A 24,105-nucleotide genomic window follows, 5' to 3' on the forward strand; every position below is an offset into this window, starting at 1 on the left:
CAAGAGCTTCTGGAGAAAACAGCCCTTCCGTGAGGGGTGACTGGAGTGGATGACAATTTCATGAGATCAGAACTATTCGTTAAAGAGTTCACATGGATCTCTCACTGTAATGGGTTTGCACAGTGCCGCCTACCAAAAGGTATGTCAACCAGAACCTCAGAATGTGACCCGATTTGGAAGAAGGGTCTTTGCTGATATAATTAAGGCAAAGATCTTGAGACGAGATCATCCTGGATTAGAATAGGCCCCAAATCCAAATCCGATCTGTCTCTTACAAAGACACATCTGTGCCTTTATAAGAGACAGGAAAGGAGAGGACACACAGGGACACCAGGGGAAAGTGAAGACAGAGGTAGACATCAAAGCTATGCGTCTGTAAGTCAATGAAAGCCAAGAATTGCCACAGCCATCAGAGGCTGGGAACGGGGCCTGGAATGGACTCTCCTTCAGGGCCTCCAGAAGGAACCAGCCCTGTCAACACCTTGATTTCAGACTCCTGGCCTCCAGAACTGTGAGAGAATGAATTTCTGCTGTTTTAAGGCTCCAAGGCTGTGGTTACTTGTTGCGGCGGTCTTGGGAAACGAGCACGCTCACTGTCCCCATGTGAATTAATGTCCAGGAGATGGGCTTGGTGGCCACAGGTACGACACGAACTCAGACTCTAGAGAAATGCCAGTTCCCAGAGATGCCCTAGGGGAACCAAAGCAAGGCAGCCTTGTAAGCCAAGCCACATTCATTACAGAATGTAGGAGATGTCCATTCATTGTTATCCTTTTGTTGCCTCCCTTCACTGATGAATGTGTTTGATTCAGCAGCTATTAAAAAAAAAAAAGCGAAAACAACTGTAGCTTAACAGGATAGACATTTATTTCTCTTTCGTTTAAGAGTTTTAAACATAAGCAGTTCAGGGCTAAAAAGATGACTTCACACCGTTGGACACCCAGGCTCCCCATGTCTGGTTCTTCTGCCATTGGCAACACATGGTTGCCATCTCATGACCCAATGTGGCTGCTTCAGTTCTTACCATCACATCTGCATTCCAGCCGGCTGGAAGTGGACAAGCAGACATGGGGGATACACCCTTTCCCTTTCAGACCTGGAAGCTGCACACTTCAGTCAGCTAGGACTTAAGTCACTTAGTCACACCTAGCTGCAGGTGAGGCCGCAATGTGTTTTTAGGGAGGCCACGTGCCCCAATAAAACTTAAGGGTTCTGTTACTCAAGGAAGAAGGGAAGAATGGAGAATGGACAGCAAATTCTGCCCACAGGAGACAACAAACACAAAGTCTGACTTGATGAATCGCCTCTCAAATCTGGGGCCCAGGGAGATGGGAAAAAAGGCTCGTAAATGGAAATCCAGGAGTGCATAGCACGCCCACTACCCTTCTGACTGATTATAGGATGAAACAGAGCCTGGGAAATGTGGGTTTGAGACAGCAGTAATAAGATGAGCATGGAGAGTTAAGAGTGTTCCTGCTTCCCCATCACACCCTCAGCTGTGGGTAGAATTGTGTCCCCCTAAAAGAGATGTTGAATCTTAAACTCTGGTACCCCAGAATGTGACCTTATTTGGAAATAGGGTCTTTGCATATATAATCAAGTTAAAATGATGTCTTACGGAATTATGCTGGGCCCTGATCCAATGGCTGGTGTCCTTATAAGAGGAGGGAAATTTGGACACAGACACCTGGGGGAGAAAGCCAGACAAAGATGGAGGCAGAAGTTGCAGTGAGGCAGCTATGAGTCAGGCGACACCCAGGCTTGCTGGCAGCCACCAGAAGCTACAAGAGGCAAAAGGGGATTCTTCCCCCAGAGCCTTCAGAGGGAGCATGATCCTGCCAACACCTTGATTTTGGACTTCTAGCCTCTAGAACTGAATAATTTTCTGTTTGTGGTGATTTGTTATGGAAGGTTTAGCAAACTAATATACCATCTCCCTCTTCCGGTTCCTTAGGGTACATTCTCACAAATGTACCATAAAGCACAGACATCTAAAAGTGCCCTCTCTCTTAAACCTTCTGTCCATCCTTAAAATTGCCTCATTATAAATGCTGCACCGCAATGGTAGGGTGAGCCAAACCATGACCAAAAGGTCAGGCACAGGCCAGATCAGGGTCTGAACGTGAAAAGAGAGCTGGAGGGGGAGGTGTACAGTGACATGGAGGTGACACCAGTGGAATCAGCCTGAGGTAGGGATGAACCTGTGGAAGAAAGATCAGGCAGGACATGCCCACAGTGACCAAAGGCAAGTGGGTCCAAGATCCAGGCTGTCAACAGAAGCAGGACCAAACAAAGACCAAAGCCAGGGGACCTGGGACTAGTCCGAGCTCCATACTCCATGACACCCCTTACACTGGAGGAGCCCTTTCAGTTTCCAAATCTTTTCACATACAGCCTCTCATCTGAGCTTCAAAACCAGTGTGCAGGAACTGAGTAGAGCGTAATATAATCTGCGTTTGATTCACAGGCAAACGGAGATGTTAAATCACTTGCTCTGTGTGACTGGTGGTGAGCAGTGAGTGCAGGGAAAAGAAAGTGAACTTGGGAGCCTGGTAGACTGGGTTAGAATCAGCACAGCAAGCTCTTTGATTTCTATGCAGCTGTATTTTTTCTTTGTTGTCACTACAACATAACATTTGGAGAGCACCTCTTAGAGTGTTGGCATACTTATTGATGGGTCATTCCCTTCCTTCCTTTTTTATTTGTTTTTTCCAGCTCCAAGTTCCGTGCAGTGTTGCCTTTCATTGACTACACTAATCTTGGCTACTCACAATTCACCTCTCTAGAAGTCAGTTTCTTCATCCATTTTATCAAAGGATTGGGCTAAACCATTCCTAGGGTCTCTTCAAGTTTTTGCAAGTCAGGGCAACTTGCAAACTCTGTCCACACCTGTTGTACTTTAAACCGCCGTCAGGGGGCGCCTCGCACCGCTTATGCCTTGGATGGAGCACAAAAGCTCTGCATAAACGCTGAAGCTGCAAAGCTCTGCCTAGGGCTCCCCAGAGGTCGATGAGAGCCAGCCGTCCCAGTCACCCTCATTCCCCTTCTAAAGGCAAGAGAGGAGAGAAAGGGTTATTCTCAGTTTATTTTATAGATGAGGAAACTGAGGAATGCATTCTGATTTTCCTTAATCGCATAATAGAATGAGCTATGAAAGAGTCGATGGCCTTATGGAGCTTCTGCTCATTAGACAGTTGAGCATCATACTTCAACTGCTCACTCATTGGCCTAAGGCAGACTGTCCGCAGGGCGTTTGGCAGGGGGCTGGGGCGGGCATTAGCAGATCTGTACCCCCATTGCCGGCTCCCATTTTTTCCCGGGACAGACACACAAACAAAGACATACTCCCTCCGCCAAGGGGGTCTGAGAGGGAGCCTGGATCTCTGGCTTTTAGGATGGAACCATGAAGGACACTGTTTCCATGGCCCCAGGACGACAGGGAGAAGCTGCTCAACTCTGTAAGGGTTGAAGAATGAAGCTGGTGTGGAATGATAGCCCCGTGACCCCCCACAAGGACCACAGCCTGCACTTACCATCACTCCCCAGAAGAATCTACCACGGGGAGAGTCCTAGGAAAGTCTGTTATCAAGCTCCCCCTCTCCCTAATTCTGCCTGCCCCTCAGCAGTCCCACCTGATGCAGAAGGAAGGTTCCCTCTGAAAAACCCAGTCACCCCTCATCCCCTGTCCTCCAGCTCAGCACTCTCCCCTCCCACCCCCTCACTTCTGCCCATGCCCAGGCAGGGCCAGCTGTTCAGAGGGCCCTTTTGTTCTCACTGGTCTGTAAGTCTTCACACCCCTAGGCTCAGAGGATGGTTGTTTGTCTTCCACAGTTCAAGTGCTCAGGCCCCATGCTAGTGCTAGCGAGAGCAGCCCGCTTGGCATCCAAGGATGTAAATCCCCCTCAGCCTGACACCTGGCCACAAGTTGCTGGAGAAATGACCAGAGCAGCTGGCTGCCTCTCCATCAGATGCACCGGTGACAATTCGCAGATGGAGTCCACAGCCCCGGTGCAAGTCTAAACACTCCAGAGGAGACTGACAGCTGGCACACGGGTGCATGTCGAGCAAGACTCAAGCCTTATGAGCCCCTAGATAGCGTTCAAGGACAATTCTACACACCAGAGCGCCCTTCCTCCCCCAAATCATTCTTCTCCCCTGCCTAGCACTGACTGGGCAACTTCCCTCGGCCATGCTGGGAAAATATCCACAGGTGGGGAGAGAGCAGAGGCCCTCTTATGTGTCCCCAGGCTAAAGCGAGATTTCCTTCTCCCCTAAGGGTTCAACAGTTGAGTCCTTGCCAAGAAACTGTCCATACCTCAGACACCAGAGATCTCACACTGCTCTGGGTTGAAAAGGAGAAAGTCATCTTTGGTATGCAAACATCCTAAGGAATAAAACCTGGACTCCTGGACAAAAGAAAGCAGCTGAGGCCAGGTCCAATTCACAGGGAACACCCATATGTGGAAATCCACCGAGCTTATCCTCAGGGCAGATCAGAGTTTCATATCCCTGGAGCCCCTGAATTTAGCCAATGCATTGTATGCTCTGTCATCCAGCACGTTAAACTTTTGACGATTTACTGGCTATCCTGTAAATCAACCCGGACAATGGTCTCTGCTCATGGAGTTTAAATAAGAACCCACAAAATGACCCAGGGATTTCCACTGCAATTTTCTTTCCATAGGAAACTGCCTGATAAAGTTCATAAAAATTGAAATAAGGGAAAAAAACTATCAACGACCTCAAACTTGGAACTCCAGTTTTACTTCAAGAGGATAATATAGATTCCTGCCTCCCAGGAAAGGGAGTGGGAAGGTAGAGGTTATGGAAAGGAAGGGAAATGTCAGAATATATTTATAACCCAAGACATCTGCCCAACACAAACAACGGTCTGCATGTCCAGACACACACACGTACAGCACCAAACAAAACTGGTTCCTGAATCCACCACCGGCTTATAGCACGAGAGCTCCATATGCCCTGATCCCAGGCACAGCAGCCCCATCCTCCTGTGGACACACTGCTCAATCCCGTGGGTAGAATGGCTTCCAGGAATTTTGGAAAGGGTGGGGAGACAGGAGTGTCAAAGGCTCAAACTCCATCTCCTTCACCCAAACAGACTTCATTTTTCGTTTCATGAGGATTAAGAAGAAAGGGGCAAGGATTAGTCCAAATTTATTGCCTCAGTCAAAAGCCAGCTCTAAGAAGGGAGAAAGTGGATTATGCAAAGAAAACAAATGGAGAGAAAAGAGGACAATGGATACTTTGCATTCAGTAATATTTATTAATTTGATTTTAAAAGGAAAAGAAGGAATCCATTCTAATGGTTCACCTTCCCATGAACCCAGGAGCCCCCCAAAACTCTAAAGAAGTCCTTCTGACCCTGCTGTGGGGTAGATCAGAGCCGTCCTGTGTCTAAAGTGAGGGAGGCTGGAGCTTAGAGGGCTGTAGTGAGGGAGCCAGGAACCAAACCCCAAACCTTGACCTTTTCTAGCTGCTTCTTCTCAGCCTGGGTCGCCAGGGCCTCCAGTACACTGACTGGTTCATCAGGGTCTGGGTGGCAGAAGGAATGGAACGAGGGTGCTCTCTTTGCCCTAAGCACACAGCACTCAAGTGAGCAAGGGGATGGGTGCCCAGCCAAAGCCAGCCCGGCTGCTGCAAGGACAGCCAGACACTCAAGCTGCTGAGGTAGTGGTGAAGTTCAGGGGTGGGGTTTAGAAAACATCTTTTGGAAGGAGAGAGAGAGAGAGAATGGTGAAAACCCACTTGGTAAGGGTTGCCCCTCCCAAGCCAGACCCCCTCCCCCTCTCACGGCCTAGTGGTCAGGTTCCCGAGGGCAGAGTTTTCCAGCTGGGAAACTCCACAGGGCTCATTCCGAACAGGCCAGAGGCTCTCCAAAGGTTCTGGATCAATGGAGTTGTTTCTTCAAGGCCTAAGAAAGTCCCCAGGAAGCCCTGAAAAAAAATGGAGATGAGGTATCTTGGGGTGAGGGGGCAGAGGGTGGGAACAGGAGAGGGAAATGGGTGAAGGTCAGGGACCTTGAGGGGCACGTGCGGTTACACAAAAGCCTTGGGGACCCACCCTGCCACAAAGCCCAACCCAGCTTCAACCCGGCCCGGTTCCTACCCGGGAAGAATTCGCACTCACACGTTCCAGAACCTGTCTAGCCTTCATCCCAGAAGTGGATTCTCACCTTCATAGCTATCAAACCTTTCAAAGAAACCAAAGCTGAGCCCGAGGGCTTTGGGGGACCTCTAGTCTAGTCAAAGCCAGCCCAAGAGGTGGCAAGAAATCTGGGCAAAGAAACTGAGCTACAACACCAAAACTAGAGCTGACCAGGCGAGGGGGACCCTCGGGCACAGCGGGACCCACCCCATCCCGGGCCCCCCCTTGCTCCTGGGGTGGAGAACAACCGGCCCGCCCTCCTTTGCTTCAACCCCAGGGCAGGGTGGGTTGGGATGCGGGAAAAGAAAGGGCCCTGGGTTCCACTTCGGTTCCCTACTCCATGCCCCACTTCCCTCGATGCAGAGACCCCAGCCCCATCTTCTCCTACCGAACCCCAAGCTCAAAAAACTGAAGGGGCTGCCCTGGTGGCGCAGTGGTTGAGAGTCCGCCTGCCGATGCAGGGGACACGGGTTCGTGTCCCGGTCCGGGAAGGTCCCACATGCCGCGGAGCGGCTGGGCCCATGAGCCATGGCCGCTGAGCCTGCGCGTCCGGAGCCTGTGCTCCGCAACGGGAGAGGCCACAACAGTGAGAGGCCCGCGTACCGCAAAAAAAAAAAAAAATTGACCGAAGGAGATACCGAATGCTTCCTGATCCCGAGCCGTCAACCCCTTCGCCTTGGCTACCTACCAGTCGAGCGGTGGGCGCTGCCTGGATTCTGCGGGGCTGGTCAGGGCCGCGGGGGCGGGGAGGCGGCGGCGGGGTGCTCCTCGGGCCGGCAGCGGCCCAGCAGGCGGCGGAAGGCGCTGCGAAAGTCAGGGCTGCGGCAGTGGATGAGCGGGTTGAAGGCAGAGTTGGCATAGTCTAGACAGTTAAGGGCGAGGAAAGCGGGGCCGGGCACTAGAGAGGGGCCCCCGAGGGCGCGCAGCACGTTGACTACAAAGAAGGGCAACCAGCAGAGAGTGAAGGTTCCCATGATGAGCCCCAAGGTGAGCAGGGCGCGGTGTTCCCTCAGAGGCAGAAGGCGCGCCGGCCGCCGACCGTAGGAGGGCACCCCTGCGGGCCAGGCGCACGGCCCCGCCGGGGCGGGGCACAGGGAGCAAGACCGAGCCCGCGGAGACTCCTCTGGCGGGAAAGCGGCCCAGCTCCCGGAGCAGAAAGCGCAGCTGGCGCGTAGCCACCGCGAAAACTCGCGCGTAGACGAAGAGCATCACCAGGAGCGGAAGGTAGAAGGAGACGGAGGAGGAGAGCGGCGCGTAGGGCATGTTGGAGGCGAAGGCGCAGCAGCGCGGATTGCAGTGGCAACGCTGCGCCTCGGCGTCGGCCCCGACGCGCCACCATTTGCTCATGATGGGCGCAAACGACACCAAGGCGGACACGACCCCCACCGGGACCGCTGCTGCCCGGGCTCGGCGTTTGGTGACCAGCGCGCCGTAGCGCAGCGGGTCGGTCACGGCCAGGTAGCGATCCACCGCCAGGGCGCACAGGGTTTCCATGCTGGCGGTCACACACAGCACGCCCACCGAGGTCCACAGCTCGCAACCGGTGGCGCCCAGGGGCCAGTGGCCGGTCAGCGCCAACGTGGCCCCCCGCGGCACTACCAGGAACCCCACCACCAGGTCGGCTGTGGCCAGCGAAGTCACGAACACGTCGGTCATGGTCTGGAGTCTCGGCGTCCGGGCGATGGCCACGATTACCAGCAGGTTGCCCCCCACGGTGGCCAGCACCGCCAGCGCCAACAGAGCCCCGCTAGTGCCACGGCACCCCTGGCAGCCCGCTCGCGTTGGCAGTATTGGGCGCCCGGGTGGGGACATCTGGCCACGGGGCCAGAGGGCTGTTCCCGTGCAGCCAGGGAGCCATTCCCGCGTCGCGCGCGGGGCGGGAGGGAAAGAGGGAAGGGGTCTCGCAGCTTACCAGGCTCAGGGGACGGGGCAGCGGGCCGTGGGAGCGATTCCCCCGGCCTCGGCCATCCTCCCCAGTTGACCCGCGAGAACGCACAGCCTGCCCCCGGGTGGGAGGAGGAGTGGCGGCCCTTAAAGGGGCAGCGGCCAATAGTCGCGACGCTCGGCGTCTGTAGGGAAATTGAGGCGTGCGTAGGGAAGCACGACGGATGCTTGACTCCTCCATTAGCCAAATCCGGAGTAAGATGTGTAAGAGGTAGGTCACGCCGTGTGTTCTGTGCCACGATGTGTCCGCTCCTGCCATGACCGGCGCCTGCGCTGACACACTCAGCGCAGCGCTCCAGCGGCGTGGGTTTTCTGCACCAATTTCCCCGGAAGGTCCAGCAGCAGCTCTCGGGGAAGACACAGGAGAAGCCCCCAACCCTTTATCTTGTCGGAGGAAAAGGTAACCCTCCCAAGGCAAACAAGACGACCCACAGCAGCCCCTCTTCCACTTGGGTGTCCCTCCCCCTAAGATATTGTAAGTTAAGTCATAGAGGGAAGCCAGGGTCTTCCCTCTTCTCCCAAGACCCCCTTCCAATGAGATCTGACCCCCTTCCCTTCTATCCACTTACCCTCCCTGTCACTCTAGTTTCCCTTCTTTTTTTTTTTTTTCTTTTCAAATCTTCCATTTTCCAGGAGTCTTTATCATTGCCGGCTCATTTGAATTTGGATTTGGCCTCAGGTAGCCTAAGATGCTGAGTTTCCATTTCTCCGTCTTCCACATTGCCCCCTCCACACACTTTCCACCAAGAAAGCTTCTAGGTGAGCCCTTCTCTTAAAATGCTCCTGTTGTAGAGACGTGTTAAAAATGAACAAAGGGGTTCCAGGTTGAGGCTTATCCACCGTCACCCCCAGCTCTCCACAAATCTTCCATCACCATGGCAAAGTCTTCTCTCTACTTCCCTGAAGATTTTATTCATGAACATTTGAAAAGTAGAAGACACTGAGCTGAGGAATCCACACGTTGCGTCTTGGAGCGTGTGGAACCACAGGCCTGGTATTGTAGTGTCCGTTGAAGTCTCTCTTACAATCCCATCAGAGGATCCCTTCACCTGAAGAAGCCCACGGCCTCCTCCCTTCCCCTTTCCCTCACCCACACTGATGCCTGGTTCCCAGCCCGGCTCTCCCGGTGGCTAAGCCAGTTCCTCTCAAAGTGGGTGTGGGGAGATTAGGCTGCAAAACAGTGTTCAAGCTGAAGAGCAGGAAGGTATGACACCTTTATTAAGTCCTATCGATCCCGAACCTTGAAACTTCTTGCCTCCTCCCCTGAAACAATGGGACAAAAGGGGGGGAAATTATCATGGAAAATGCCTCCCGGGCCATGCCTTAGCGAGAGTCTTTTGAACACCTCTATATTTCAAAAGAACCCTGTAGAGTCACCGGTCTAAGCAATCCCTCTGGGAGGCTGAGCCAGGGCCTGGGAGTTAGAGAGACTGGAGGGGAAGTGAGGACCGAAAATTATCCCCAAGGAGAAAGAACCCAGCTGCCTACCAACGAGCAGGGTTGGTCAGTGGCTCCCAAGCAAATGCCTTTTGTGCCCATGCTGTACCCCAGGCAGGCCTTTGGATCCAGGGAAGTGCATCGTGGGTAAAGGTGGGGAGGCCCGGCCTCTACCCCCAACCTCCAGTCACTACCAAGCTTTGCAGGCCCCAGCTGGCCAGAGTCTTGACCGTGGCCGCTTGCTGACCATCAGGGCAGTCACTCCCAAGTTGGGTTTTGCAACACCCCAGAGAGTGTTGCCAGTTACCACAAAGGGGTGACAGAAGATTCTCCAAGAGTAATCTCTAAAACAAATCCATGTCGTGCAGCAGGGTTTTTTGTTTTTTGTTTTTTCCAGGGTGCCAGAGTTGGTGGGGGAAAGGGAGAGGGGTGCCAGGAAGTCAAGCGGCTTCAAAGGCTGCTGCTGCTCTAGGGGTGACCTTGTTAACCCGAGGAAGTGGGTAAAAGTGTTTACATTTCAAAAAAAGACAAGATTTCCCAAACCACGTGAGCGTGCCTGCGTTTGGGGAATGATGAGGCCCATAACCGAAGGAGACTGTGAGGAGAGGAATTCGGGCCCCTGTTAGTGGAGGCGTTTAGGAGCCAGCAGAGAGCAATGACCCAGCACCTGGAGAGCTTCCTCCTTTGCTCTGGCCCATCCCCTATCCCACCTTTCTCAGTCTGGCCTCCCCACCTCACCGACTACCTTGGGGCCCGCAGGGAGAAGGGGTCCCTCCTTTACCACTTTGGTCTCTTTTTTTTTTTTTTTTTTGCGGTACGCGGGCCTCTCACTGTTGTGGCCTCTCCCATTGCGGAGCACCAGGCTCCGGACGCGCAGCCTCAGTGGCCATGGCTCACGGGCCCAGCTGCTCTGCGGCATGTGAGGTCCTCCCGGACCGGGGCACGAACCTGTGTCCCCGCATCGGCAGGCGGACTCTCAACCACTGAGCCACCAGGGAAGCCCTGGTCTCTTTTTTATCACGCTTTTGTGTTTCTTACTTTTCTCTTTTGACTAGGTGATGCATCCACATTATTCAGCCATCAAAATATACAAAATGCATGTAATACAAAGTTGCCTTCAGCCCGGTTTTCAACTCCCTAACAGGTAACCACCATTAATTAGTCTCTTGTTTATCTTTCCAGTAATATTTTATATATAAACAGGTCAATGCAAATACATATGGCTTTGTCGTTTCTTTTCGACCCAAATAGTAGTAAAATATACCGACTGTCCTGAACCTTGCTTATCTTACCTTAACAATATGTATCTGTGACGCTTCCATACCAATGCACAAAAGCCTGCCATTTTCAGTATTCCATTGTATGGATATACCATAATCTATGAAACCGATCGGCTATTAATAGACATCTAATTTACTTCCAATCGTGCCTAGTAGATGATGTTGCAATGAATCACTTGTAATCGTGTCGTTCCACACGTCTGTGAGTATATTTGTAGAATAAATTCCTGTAAATAGAATCGCTATATCATGTGGTATATAGTTTGCAAATTTAAAAGATATTACCAGATTTCCCTCTCCAGGCAATGTACCCACTTACCCTCTTGCCATCGCTTCTGATGGCCAGTGAGGGGTGGGAGGTAAGTGTCCCGCTGCTTTGGGAAATCACCCAAACGACTGGCCCCAGGGAGTTAGGCTGTCGGGTCTGTAGAGGTCATCCAACTGTGGAGAGAAGCGTGCATTGCCCAGAGGGAGCTTTACCCTGGCCCTGGGCCCCTGGATGACCTTTGTTCTGTGCCCTTGGAGGTAGACTGTGCATGCGGACCTCTGAATCTGCCGAGTTCAGGCCCCTAGGCTGCTGCTGTCTATGTGTTGAGGGCTCCAAGGATGCGGGTCATCCTGTTGTGTCAGAGGCCAGGTGTGTGATGGTCTGTGATTTAGAAAATGCGGTGAGCAGAGCCAGAAAGAGGCAGCAGCTGCCCTGCCCCGTGGGCAGAAGTTCTAGGAGCAGGGTGTGCTCTCCTCCCTTTGTTGGTTTTAGCTCCTGGTCTGTCCTCTGAGCCTCAGGACCGGGTCCATGCATGTGCGTGTGGCTGTGTGCCTGTTTATGTGACGGGGTAGGAGGAAGCCTAGCTCAGGCGACTGAGCCCTGTACTTTGTCCAAGGCTACGTGTGTTCAAGCTTTCCCCTCTCATCCTGTCTCTCTTCTTCCACTGTAAGCGTCCATGCCATGCGATGCTTGAAACGCTGTGCGTAGGTGTGGCCTCTGAACAGCCGGCTTGGTGTTCGCTGTTTCTCCTTTTGTTGCAATTAGTCCAGGAGGGTAGAATGATGAGCTAAAAGGGATCTGAAAGATCAAATCCAGCACCAACATTTTACAGAATTAAAAAGCTGAGGTCCGGGGCTTCCCCGGTGGTGCAGTGTTTGAGAGTCCACCTGCCAATGCAGGGGACGCGGGTTCGTGCCCCGGTCCGGGAGGGTCCCACATGCCGCGGAGCGGCTGGGCCCGTGAGCCATGGCCGCTGAGCCTGCGCGTCCGGAGCCTGTGCTCCGTAACGGGAGAGGCCACAACAGTGAGAGGCCCGCGTACCGCAAAAAAAAAAAAAAAACAAAAAAAAAAACCATAATCTCACAGTGAAGGTTCCTTTCCAGCAGGAGTACAGGCATCTGAGGAGCCGGGTAACTCTTCCCAAGCGCCTCCCCCACACTCCCTGGCAGTCTGTGGCCGGTGCCACCTGCCAGCCTGTCCTCTGGAGGGGAGGCAAGGCTCGGAAAGGACCACCGCCCAGCCCCCAGAGCTGAAAAGAAGCCCGCAACCTAACACTTTCTTTGTCTTCTACAACATGCCATGGCTACTCTCCACACATCTGGTGTTTCCCAAGGCAAGGAGCTTGAAGGAGAGGCAGGGAAGGAGCCTCCATCTTCAGAAACCAAAAGGTCCTCTTGTGCCTAAGAGCTGGCCGGGGACAAGAGCCTTATTCAGGCAGAGACAGGGGTGTACGCTTAGGATTTTCTCGCAGTGCCTTTTCTCTTGTTCCTGGTCATCCACGAAAGAGGGGATCAGAAATGTTTCTTTCCCTCCTGCAGTAGGGAGAGAAATCCATGTTCTAATCTCTTTGAATAGTGATTAAAATCCTTGACTATTAGAGAGGCTGCTCCCCAGGGACAGGGCAAGGTCACACAGCCCACCTGCAGCCCGGACAAGAGTTTCTTGGGGTTCAGGAAGGCACCCTCTCCCGGGGAGGTCGGGGAGCGATCAGGAGGGTGGGAGAGGGAGAGAGCAGGAGAGGGTGCTCACCAACCCTCAGATCATGCCTTCCGAGTCACCCCTGGATACTGCTTCCGCTGATTTTCTGTGCAGCCTGGAAGAGGGCAGATCCGCCATGCTGCTTGCATCTGTGGTCTCTTCCCTCCCTCTCCCTGGGAAGGAAAGCTCCAACAAGGCTAGAGCCTGTCTGGCACTCAAGCTGCACAGTCTCTGGCCTTTCTCTCACATCAGCCCACAGTTTTCGCCGGGAACAAGTACTGAACAAGGAGTATCCGGTGCTTGGAAGAAAAGGGAGCAAAACAAGGGGACGGTTTCTCCTCCGACGGGGAGACCCACGCCTTGCATATGAGACCCTCCAGTTAAGATGGAGTGAGGAGCTTTCCCATCTGGAAAAGGAAGGAAGCTGAGTCCCGCAAACCCTTTTTTTTTTTTAAATTAATTTATTTATTTATATTTATTTTTGGTTGTGTTGGGTCTTCATTGCTGCACGCGGGCTTTCTCTAGTTGCAGCGAGAACTAGAGAAAACTAGTTTTCTGGTTGGGGGCTACGCTTTGTTGCAGTGCGTGGCCTTCTCATTGCGGTGGCTTCTCTTGTTGCGGAGCATGGGCTCTAGGCGCGTGGGCTTTAGCAGCTGCAGCACGCAGGCTCAGTAGTTGTGGCTCACGGGCTCTAGAGTGCAGGCTCAGTAGTTGTGGTGCACTGGCTTAGTTGCTCCACAGCATGTGGGATCTTCCCGGACCAGGGCTCGAACCCGTGTCCCCTGCATTGGCAGGCGGACCCTTAACCACTGCGCCACTAGGGAAGCCCAGGGCTCACTTCTTTCCTTTTTTTTTTTTTTTTTTGCGGTACGCGGGCCTCTCACTGTCGCAGCCTCTCCCATCGCGGAGCACAGGCTCCGGACGCATGCAGGCTCAGCGGCCATGGCTCGTGGGCCCAGCCGCTCTGCGACATGTGGGATCTTCCCGGACCGGGGCACGAACCCGTGTCCCCTGCCTCGGCAGGAGGACTCTCAACCACTGTGCCACCAGGGAAGCCCCCAGGGCTCACTTCTTACTTGAGTTTCTTTGCTTGGTTTGGCTTACTTTCCACTCACATGCTTGGACTCACATCTCCCCCCAGATTAGGAAGTGATTCCAATGTCATGATACTATTTAAGACCAAAGGCAGCAAGCAGCCCCAGGAGCCAGGAAGGCATTCCAGGATGGTGCGATGGGAATAAGGAATTCCTGGGCTTGCAGGGAACAGAAAAAGCACTCAGACGCCATCCGTGATCGCCAGGGAAACACCATGGGGCCCATGGAGGGATTATCTTTTTAACCACTTCTAGCATCTGGAATCCTCTCTATAGGCTACAGAAAGGAAGTCCCTGCAAAGTAGTCTTGCCATGACCTCCTCCACCTCCTCAATATAAAAATGAAATGCTGCCCCTTCCAAATGCTTCCAGCCTAGAAACCAAAGGGTCCACGCTCCTGCCTTTCATTCCACTGTTCCCACTTCTCCTGGCCCCCAACCAAGCCCTCCACTCCTAATGAGCCATTGAGTACCAGAAGAGGAAATGTCAGCACGATGGGGGGGCCTGGTGGCCTCAGGGGCTCCAGAGCAGAGCTTGGCAGAGGGGGAAGGAGGGCTATCCTGATGTCATCACTTTTCAGGAGACCTCGGGCTTTTCCTGCCCAGCTGTGGGTAATGGGCTCGGCAGCTGGTGCTGGGAGGTGATGAAGCCTCTGAGGTCTTGAGCTGGGATCTTGGTTCCTGATGCACAGTGGAGACAAGATGCTTGGTGGGGACCAGGAAGCCCTGAGAAGAGCAGGATGAGAATATTCATCTTAGTCTGTTCTTTCTGCAAAATAACTGAATACCCCAGGAGCACCTTCCTGGGCCTGGTGAGAAATGCAAAAAGGTAGAAGCCACAATATTGCTCTCACCAAGCCCCATGTATTGTAGATTATTGAATACACAGCTGAAAAATAGGAATACTCACCAACTCTCATGTTAATGAAGGCAAAATAATTTAATACAATTCAAGTAGGGTATATGCAGGGGCTAGTTAAGTAAGTATAGGAGCTAATCCGGAAGACTTTTTGGAGGAGGTTCCATCTCTACTTTCAGGAAAGGGCTGGCCAGGATTTGATCCTCCTTTTATTTCATCCTGGTCTCCTACAGTATCTTATGTCCAATTTATTTATTTTTAAGATTGGTTTAGGCGTGTTAGGGCCTGTGCTTTCTCATCTAAGTGTTAGAATAAGCTTATCTATGTCTACAGAATATCTTGCTGGGATTTTGATAGGAATTACATTAAACCTATACATGAATTTGGGAAGAATTGGCATGTTTACTATGTTGAGTCATCCAGTCCATGACCACAATGTATGTCTCCATTTATTTAGGTCTTCTTTGATTGACTTTATCAGCATTTAGTAATTTTCGGCCTACAGATTCTACACATATTTTGTTAAATTTGTAACTAGGTGTCTCATTTTCTTTGTAACAATTATCCATGATATAGCATTTACAGTTTCTGCCTGTTTGTTCTTAGTATGTAGAAACGTGATTGGTTTCGTGCATCGATCTTGTATCCTGTGACATTGCAGAACTCACATAGCAGTTGTAGGAGCTTTTTTGTAGAGTCTTTGGGATTTTCTGCATACACAATTATAACATCTGCAAATAAGGACAGTTTTCTTTCTTTCTTTCCACTCTGTATGCCTTTTTTTATTTTTATTTTTATTTTTTGCAGTGGCTAGAACTTCCAGTGCTGTATTGAATAAGAGTAGTGAGAGGAAGCATCCTTGCCTTGTTCCCCGTCTTAGGGAGAGAGCATTCAGTCTTTCACCATCAACTGTGATGTTAGCTGTAGACTTTCTGTAGGTGTCTTTATCAAACTGAGGTAGTTCCACTATCTTCCTAACTTGCTGAGAATTTTTAATCATGACTAGGTGTTGGATTTTGTCAGATGCCTTTTCTGTACTAGTTGATAAGATGATGATTTTTCTAATTAACCTGTTGCTACGATGGACATTTAAAAAAAATATTTATTTATTTATTTGGCTGCGCTGGGTCTTAGTTCCATGCGGGATCTCCGTTGCAGCATGCGGGATCTTTAGTTTCAGCACGCGGGTCTTTTAGTTGTGGCATGCAGGATCTTTTTTTTTTTCTTTTTACTTGCGGCACGTGGGATCTTTTTTGAGTTATGGCAGGCATGCGAACTGTTAGCTATGGAATGTGGGATCTGGTTCCCTGACCAGGGATCAAACCCAGGCCCCCTGCATTGGGAGCGTGGAGTCTTAGCCACTGGACCACCAGGGAAGTCCCTGGACATTATTTTTAATCTAAACTTTATTGACCACTTGATATCGTGGAATTCTGAATATTGAATCAGACTATATATGTGGAATAAATCCTACTTGGTCATAGTATATAATTCTTCTGATATTTATAATTATTTTAGAACAATGGATTCAATTTGCTATATCTCATGAGAGATATTGGTTTATAGGTTTTTTTTAGTACCGTCTTTATCTGGTTTTCATATCGAGATAATACTGGCCTAAAAGTAAGTTGGGAAGTGTTCCCTCCTCTATTTCCTGGAAGAGTTTGTGCAAAATTGCTGCTTATCCTTCTTTAGGTGTTTGAAACTGGAGTGAAACCATCTGAGCCAGGAGATTACTTTTTGGGAAGGGAATCTGCTTTATCTTGATCATAACTTCTTTGTGCACTGGAGTCACAAGGGCGTTGGCCAAGTTACAAACTCTAGAATTTCAGCAGACCTTGGCAATCATCAAGTCCCACATCCCTCACTACATATGAAGACACTGAGGCTTGGGCTGAGAGAATAACTTGCCTGAAGTCGCAGAGCGCTTTAGCAGAAGAAATGGGAAGAGCCCGTGGACCAGGATGCTCAGCCCAGCTACCTCTGCTCCTAAGTTAATGGTAGTGGCTCAAGAAGTGGAGACTTTCAACTTTCAGACACCCTGGCATTCATTGCCCACTTGCTCTCTTGTAGGAGGAGATCAAAGTCTTCCCTGTGCACAAGCGCTTGATAAGAGGGTTCCCCAAGTCCCTTCTAGCCCATAATTAGAACAAGAAAGGGCAGAGGTCAAGAGCAGAGCTGGCAACCCAAGAACAAATGGGCAGAGAGACAAAGCTTTGGCAACTGAAGTCTCCCAACAAAGAAGCAACCACAGGGCTGATCAGCCTGGGAACCTGCTCCCTCTGTTGGTTTGATGTGCACTTGGACCAAAGAGAACAGAGGAAATTCCCTGGCAATCCAGTGGTTAGGACTCAGCCCTTTCACTGCAGTGGCAGGGGTTCAATCCTTGGTTGGGGAACTAAGATCCTGCAAGTGGTGCAGCGCAGACAAAAAAAATTTTTTTAATAAATAAATAAATTTTTTTTAAAAAAGGAGGAACAGAGAAGGTGGGCACATCTCCTAACTGGGTCAGCAAACAGTAGGAAGTTAAGTCTTCCAGCTCACACCCCTCTGGCTCCCTGCAGCCAGTGGTCACTGTCCAAACTGCAGGTAAGAAGACAGAAGGAAGGAGTGGAGAGATTACACCTTCACATTAACATAACTCGACATTCCTACAGCCGAATCCCCATCACTGCAACAGTGTTGTCCAGTGGAACCCTCCACAATGGAAATATTATATATTATATATCTGTGCTTTCCAACAAGATAGCCACCAGTCACATGTGGGTAGTAAACACTGGAAATGTGAACAGTGCAAGTAAGAAACTACATTTTTAATCTTATTAAATTGTAATTAATTTAATTTAAATAGTCATATGTGGATAGTGCAGATCTAGAGGAACCTCTCTTTGTAAATACACTCATGAACAAACATAAAAAGCGGGGGAAAACCAGAATCATAATCTATAACAAAGGAAAAAGCACTAAGATATGACAAGTCACTTAAAATTGAGCTAAAAACCTCACTCTTCAAATTTGCACCAATATTACGCGATGCTCTGGTTTCATTTTATTTGGTGGGTCTACGCATGCTAGTTTTTAAAAATTCACCTTTGGCAAAATACAAAAGAAGGAACAAATAACAGGCTTCAGGGATCCAGACGGAAGTCACTAACCGGCTATAGAGTTAGTTTAGAGAAAGAACACTGCAGGGCTTTGTTTTGTTTTGTTTACTGGTATATCTCCAATGCCTAGAATATTCCCCGGCAAAGAAGTCTCTCAGTAAAAATTTGCTGAGTGGCCTCAAGGACAGACTGTCAAAGGAACTGATCTAATTAAAAAGAAATGTTTGCAGCGGGAGGACCACTAGAGGGCGCGCCAGCCCAGCAGCCAAGAGGCTGGGGAACAAAGGCGGGGAGGCTCTTGGGGTTCCCCTAGCGCTTCCCACGCTCTGGGGTGGCTTCAGAAGAGTAAACCCCGCCACCCCCTCCCATCACCCCTTATGGCTTCCTTTCCTTTTTGTTCGTCTGCACGTTTTCTCGTGTGTACAAGCCAACCCACTGACCCCGAGGTCAGGATGGCCAGCCATCTATGGGCAGTGCAAGGCCCCCAGCCCCGGGACGCTGAATAAATGTCACATTTTGCGCCTCAAATAAAGGAAATGGAGTGTCACAGGCAGAAGCCCAGGCCGGGAAATCAGGAGGCGGGCTTCTAGACAGCTCTTTACACTCACCGGAAGCCCACCAGGTCCCAAAGGTTGTGCTACACGTTTTAACCCAGGTAGATAGCGTTACCTCCATTTTACAGATGAGAAAATTGCATTTCAGAGTGATTGGCAAAGGTTACGTAGATAATAAGTGGATTGTGAACTCGGGACGTTTTCTTTACAAAACCCGTGGAATTAACACTGTGCCATCATCTTTGAGTTCAAAGATGTCGCTACTGAAGGCACTGCTTTCTGTGGGATCCAGTGAGGCTGGAGACTGAAAGCTGGGGTTCAGTTGGAGTCAGGGGAGGGGAAAGAGAGGGAGTTACGTTGCAGCCCTTCCTGGGGAGCTGAAGAAAGGCACGGTCAGCACTCAGAAGGGCGGGGTGGACCCGCCCTTGGCAAAAATCTTCAAGGTTCCTTCTGCTATGGACTGAATGTTTGTGTCTAGCCCCAGATTCATGCATGTATGATGGTTACCCCCGCAATGGGATGGTTGGGGGTTTTACTGGGGTTTTTTTTGGTTTTTGGTGCTTTTTTTGGCCACACTGCGGCATCTTAGTTGCTCAACCAGGGATCAAACCTGCGCCCCTGTGGTGGAGTGCAGAATCTTAACTACTGGACCACCGGGGAGGTCCTGGGATGGTATTTAGAGATGGGGGCTTTTGGGAGGTTAGAGTTAGGTTTAGATGGGGTCACGAGGGTGGGCTCCCCTCCCATCATGGGATTGGTGTCCTTATAAAAAGAGAGGAGTGACCAGAGTTCTCTCTCCCCACCACCGTGTGAGGACAGACTGAGAAGGCACTGTCTGCAAACCAGGAAGAGGGGTCTCACCCGGAACCATATCTGCCAGCACCTTGATCGTGGACTCGCAAGTCTCCGGAACTGAGAAATCAATGTCTGTTGTTTACGTCGCCCAGTCTGTGGTGTTGGACACCACCCTTGCCTCCACTGTATCCTTTCTGTGCTTTGGGACGGCTTCCCCCTCTCCTCACATCAAGACCAGCTCCCAGATAAAGATCCCACCTATTTCACAAGCTTCTCTGCTCATCTGAAGCACTCTGAGGTTTGGGAATCACAGGGGGTGGTGATGAAATGTATGGGCTTTGGACCAAGCAGGTCATACAAATAGCTAAATGTGAGCTGTGGCATGGGCAGGCTAAACTCCTACCCCACCAAGCCCCATGTGTGAATTAGGAATACTTGTTATACTTGTCCTACAATGTCCTGGGGCCATTTATCAGTCTTGTCAATGTCAGACCTCTCACATGTGGGTCAGGGACAGAGCAAGAACACAGGAAGTGTCCGTTTCCTTTCCTCCTTGCTTGTGGTGTCATGAATGTGAAGGTCACTTTACAGTTAGCGGAACCTTTAGCTCAGGACAGAAAGCTTTTTAAAAACAGGGGATTTCGGCAGCGCGGCCGCGGGTGGGCGGAGCTGGCCGGGATGAGCGGCGGAGGGACGGAGACCCCCGTGGTTTGTGAGGCCGCCTCGGGCGGCGGCGGCGGCGGCGGCGGCGGCAAGAAGAAGGACTCGCTGGGGACCGTGGGCTCGCCAGCCCACCTCATTATCAAGGATCTTGGAGAAATTCATTCAAGGCTGTTAGATCACAGACCAGTTATCCAAGGTGAAACCCGTTATTTTGTGAAAGAATTTGAAGAAAAACGTGGTCTTCGAGAAATGCGAGTTCTTGAAAATTTGAAGAATATGATCCATGAAACAAATGAACATACTCTTCCCACGTGTAGGGAAACAATGCAAGACAACTTAAACCAAGTTCTCCAGAGATTGCAAGCAGCTACAGACTCGGTCTGTAGGCTCCAACAGAGGGAACGGGAGCGAAACAAGATGCATAATGACCATTTAATAGCTAGTGAGAAACAGCATATAATGCAGTGGGAGGATTTCATGAAAGAACAGCACAGCAAACAGGCTGAAGTGGACGAAGAGCACAGAACAGCCATGGAGAGGCTGAAAGAACAATACGCCGAGATGGAGAGGGGCCTGGCAAAATACCCAGCCTTTGGAGAACTTGAGCCGTAACAGTGACAGACTGATGAGAAAATACTGCCTTCCCCTCAGAAACCGCTCAGCCTCTGCCTCAAGTTGAGCAGCGTATTCAGTGTCACTCTTCTGCAGAAGAAAGAAACTGCTACCGGAGTCTTAGCTGTTTCCTAGAAGAAGAATGCCACATCTTCCCAGTTTTAATTTCCTGTATCTGCCTGTATCTCTAAATGGGGAGAAGTAGGAGGAAAATGGTATAAACATGCTCTTTGTTAATGAGGATTGGTCTTAGTTTCCATTGATTATCTCGGAGAACTGTAAATACAGACTTCTTAGAAAAGTAATTTAATTCGTTCTTATGCAGGGCTAATGTTACTTCATTATTGTGGCTCCGAAGGCCGATATGGTGGCTGCCTGTCAGAGCCTCCCTGGCTCTTGGAAGAGTGTGTACAGTGTTATTCCATGAGTAATGTACTGAGAAACAACTGTCCTGGGAGCAGAGACCACATTGAAGAGAGTCAAAACTTTGTCTCTGCTCTTCAAAGAGAGCCGCTTTGGTTTCTGAATTGGCCTCTGTTGGGAGAAGTTGCAGATTTTAAATGGCAGCGTAATGCCGTGTTTCACTGGATGACAAGACATGCTTGTTAAGTTTGTGGCCTTCCAGCACTTCATATTTTCAGCTTTTAAAATGTGCTCACAAGGAAAAGCTTACCAAAAATAGAGTTGACTTTTAACCTTTCCAAGAACCATAATCTTGCCCATAGATTTACCTCATTTTTACGTGTGTTTTGCTGTGGGTAAGCTTTGTAAGATAAATCATGTCTATACATGTTTCAGCTGTTTAATGAGTAATCAGCAAAATCTGCCAAGGCGTCCCTCTGGAACCATATAAAGATTCTGGCTCTGAGTAAACCAGAAGTATTTGCCCACATGGCAAATGATCCATGTTAAATGTAAATCCTTTTTAGTGTTTAATGTCTGTTCTCATAAGCAGGTGTATTAAGATGAAACATGTACCAGTTCTGTCATCACTGTGATCTTTAAAAATCTGCATTTACCGATCTAATTGAGGAACTAAGTTGATTTTTTATTTGCCATAAACCAAGCAGAATTAAATGCAATAATTTCAAGAGATTTATGGCAAATGAATTTGAGGTATGGATAAATCTTTCAGGTCTTTTTTTTTTTTTTTTTTATTGCTCTTCAGTAAAGAAAGGCACAAGAAAGAAAATACTCAACTCTTGTGTTATCTCAGTGTTGCTACTGCAGAAAAGTGACAGTGCTTGCTTGTGTAAAGTTATGGCTTGCTGTCAAAGCTTCATTCTTGGCTGCATGTTGAAAATGTGATTAAAGTTAATAGAGGAGAAAAAAAACAAACAAACAGGGGATTTCAGGCGTCAACCTGTGAGTGGAGGAGATATTTGGGGGTGGGGGAGAACATTTGGGGACTGAGGATCTTGAGCATAAGGGTGAAACCGTGCAATTCAGATTGGGACTTGAACCCATGCTCTTTTTTGTGTGTGTGTGATACGCGGGCCTCTCACTGCTGTGGCCCCTCCCGTTGCAGAGCACAGGCCCCGGACGCGCAGGCTCAGTGGCCATGGCTCACGGGCCCAGCCGCTCCATGGCATGTGGGATTTTCCTGGACCGGGGCACGAACCCGTGTCCCCTGCATCGGCAGGCGGACTCTCAACCACTGCGCCACCAGGGAAACCCGAACCCATGCTCTTTTATCTGAGATCACACACCTGGTCTCAGGACTTAATGAAGCTCAGGTTCTTGATGTCTCATTGCAGAAAGAATTCAGTGAGAGACAAAGTGATAGGTAAGGAGTGGATTTATTTAGAGAGAAACACACTCCACAGACAGAGTGTGGGCCACCTAGAAGGCCCCATGGTATGGGGTTGTCAGTTTTTATAGGAGTGAGTCGTTTCGTAGGCCAATGAGTGGGAAGAGTATTCCAGCTATTTTGGGGAAAGGGGTGGGGATTTCCAGAAATTGGGCCACAGCCCACTTTTTGACCTTTATGGGCGGCCTTGGAACTGTCATGGCTCCTGTGGGTGTGTCGTTTAGCTTGCTGATGTGCTGCACTGAGCAGATACTAAGGCTCAAGGCTTGGACCTATTTGGTGCTGATCAGTTTATGCCATGTCCTCGAGCTATGTTATTGTTTCAAAGGTTGTGCCCTGCCCCCTTCCCTCCTGTTTCAAGGGGACTGGGGACACAGGTCACCGCTCTCACCCCAAAGCAAGAAGAGTGTGTTGTGAGGCTCAACACACATACACACACACAAACTCACGCACTTGCTCAGGACTGCTCCACACACACCCCTCCCAATTTCCCCTCTACTTGCTGTGCTGGAATCTTCTGTTGCCCCTGCTTGGTGCCCCAGGAGGTTGGCCCACAGGGCAGCATCAATGGGCCCCCTTGTCCTCTGTCTTCTGGCTGGACTGGGCCATCAAGGAGCCTGGCAGCAGAGCCGAGGGCAGGAGGCCAGCGAGGGTGAGTTTCTACCTTCCAGCTCTTTCCCTGTGCCCAGCCAGGATGGCAGGTGACAGCTCCTGTGAGGCCTTTCCCTCTCTACCTCTCTCTGTCTCTCTGTCTCTCTGGATTCCAGTAAACACCTTCCTCACTCCTTCAGGCCCAATTCTGGCCCCAGGCACCACGATTTCCCTTTTGGTTTTCCAACCTCCTGCCCTCAACTTTGTAGATCATCCCGTTACTAAACTCTCCTCAAACTACCTGACTTAAGTGACCCTGACGGACACATCCCTAAAGGCTGGTTAGGGCCAAGGATCTGGCCTCCCGCTGGCCCCTGGTGACCGCAGTGCCACTCTTCCTCAGTTGCCACCAAAACCTCTCAGCTGTTCTGCTCTCCTGGCCAACACACAATACCTTCGAAGCCTGTGAGGCCGCATCTCAGGTGGACACACCCAGGGTCATCCATAGGAGGGCCCCCCAGGCAAACCGCCCTACCTAGAGGTCAACACACCCACCCCCTCCAGCACCCTTGCATTGTTCCCACAGTGGGAAGATGACGATTCCCAAGGAATTAAGCCCAACAGTCTGTTCTTGAAGTCCAGGTAAAGATTGTAGACCCTGCTCTGAGCCATTAAAACTTTTCTTGCGAACTCTAAGCCCCGAAACTACACTAAAACTTTAAATTCATCATTGAGAATCCTTCACATCAGCTCATGTGTCCTGTCACCATGGCCCCGTGTTCTTTACAGGCTCTTGTGCCCTCTTATACGACAAGTGACTCCTAACCTTCCTGCCCCAGATGGAGATTCAACCATTTACAAAAGAGCTGTTTAAAAACAAACAAGCTCATAGATACAGAGAGTACAGATTGGTGGTGTCAGAGGCAGGGGGTGGGGATTAGGGGAAATGGGTGAAGGTGGTCCAAAGGTACCAAAAAAAAAAAAGACGTTAAAGAAAATAGGCAGGACTTCTGTGGCGGTCCAGTGGTTAAGACTCCACGCTTCCACTGCAGGGGGCATGAGTTGGATCCCTGGTTGGGGAACTAAGATCCTGCATGCCACACGGTGTGGCCAAAAAAAAGTATACAAAAGAAAACAGGGAGATTCTCCACTGACTAGAGGATAACAGAGGATCGTTGAAAAGAAAGAGCTCTTAGCGTAAGAAGTAGCCTTGCCGTTGAGCTTATCAGAAG

The 24,105-nt window shown here is 50.3% G+C and overlaps 2 protein-coding genes across 2 annotated transcripts; one reads left to right on the forward strand and one right to left on the reverse strand.

The window, feature by feature from the left end:
- Positions 1-5,721: 5,721 nt before the first annotated feature.
- On the reverse strand, positions 5,722-9,051 carry ADRB3 (adrenoceptor beta 3). Its single transcript, XM_022571404.2, is given in 4 exon segments — positions 5,722-6,908; positions 6,911-7,298; positions 7,300-7,918; positions 7,920-9,051. Coding segments are annotated over 4 exon segments (1,515 nt in total). The 5' UTR covers positions 8,369-9,051; the 3' UTR covers positions 5,722-6,849.
- A 10,809-nt stretch (positions 9,052-19,860) lies between these two features.
- On the forward strand, positions 19,861-20,715 carry LOC111173617 (biogenesis of lysosome-related organelles complex 1 subunit 5). Its single transcript, XM_022571419.2, has one exon. It carries the CDS (start codon positions 19,876-19,878, stop codon positions 20,470-20,472), a length of 597 nt encoding a protein of 198 aa, XP_022427127.1. The 5' UTR covers positions 19,861-19,875; the 3' UTR covers positions 20,473-20,715.
- Positions 20,716-24,105: the final 3,390 nt, after the last annotated feature.

Source organism: Delphinapterus leucas, chromosome 21, assembly GCF_059928025.1.
Source record: "Delphinapterus leucas isolate spDelLeu-1000000601 "Yukka" chromosome 21, BTC_Dleu_Yukka2, whole genome shotgun sequence".
Taxonomy (NCBI): Eukaryota; Metazoa; Chordata; class Mammalia; order Artiodactyla; family Monodontidae; genus Delphinapterus; species Delphinapterus leucas.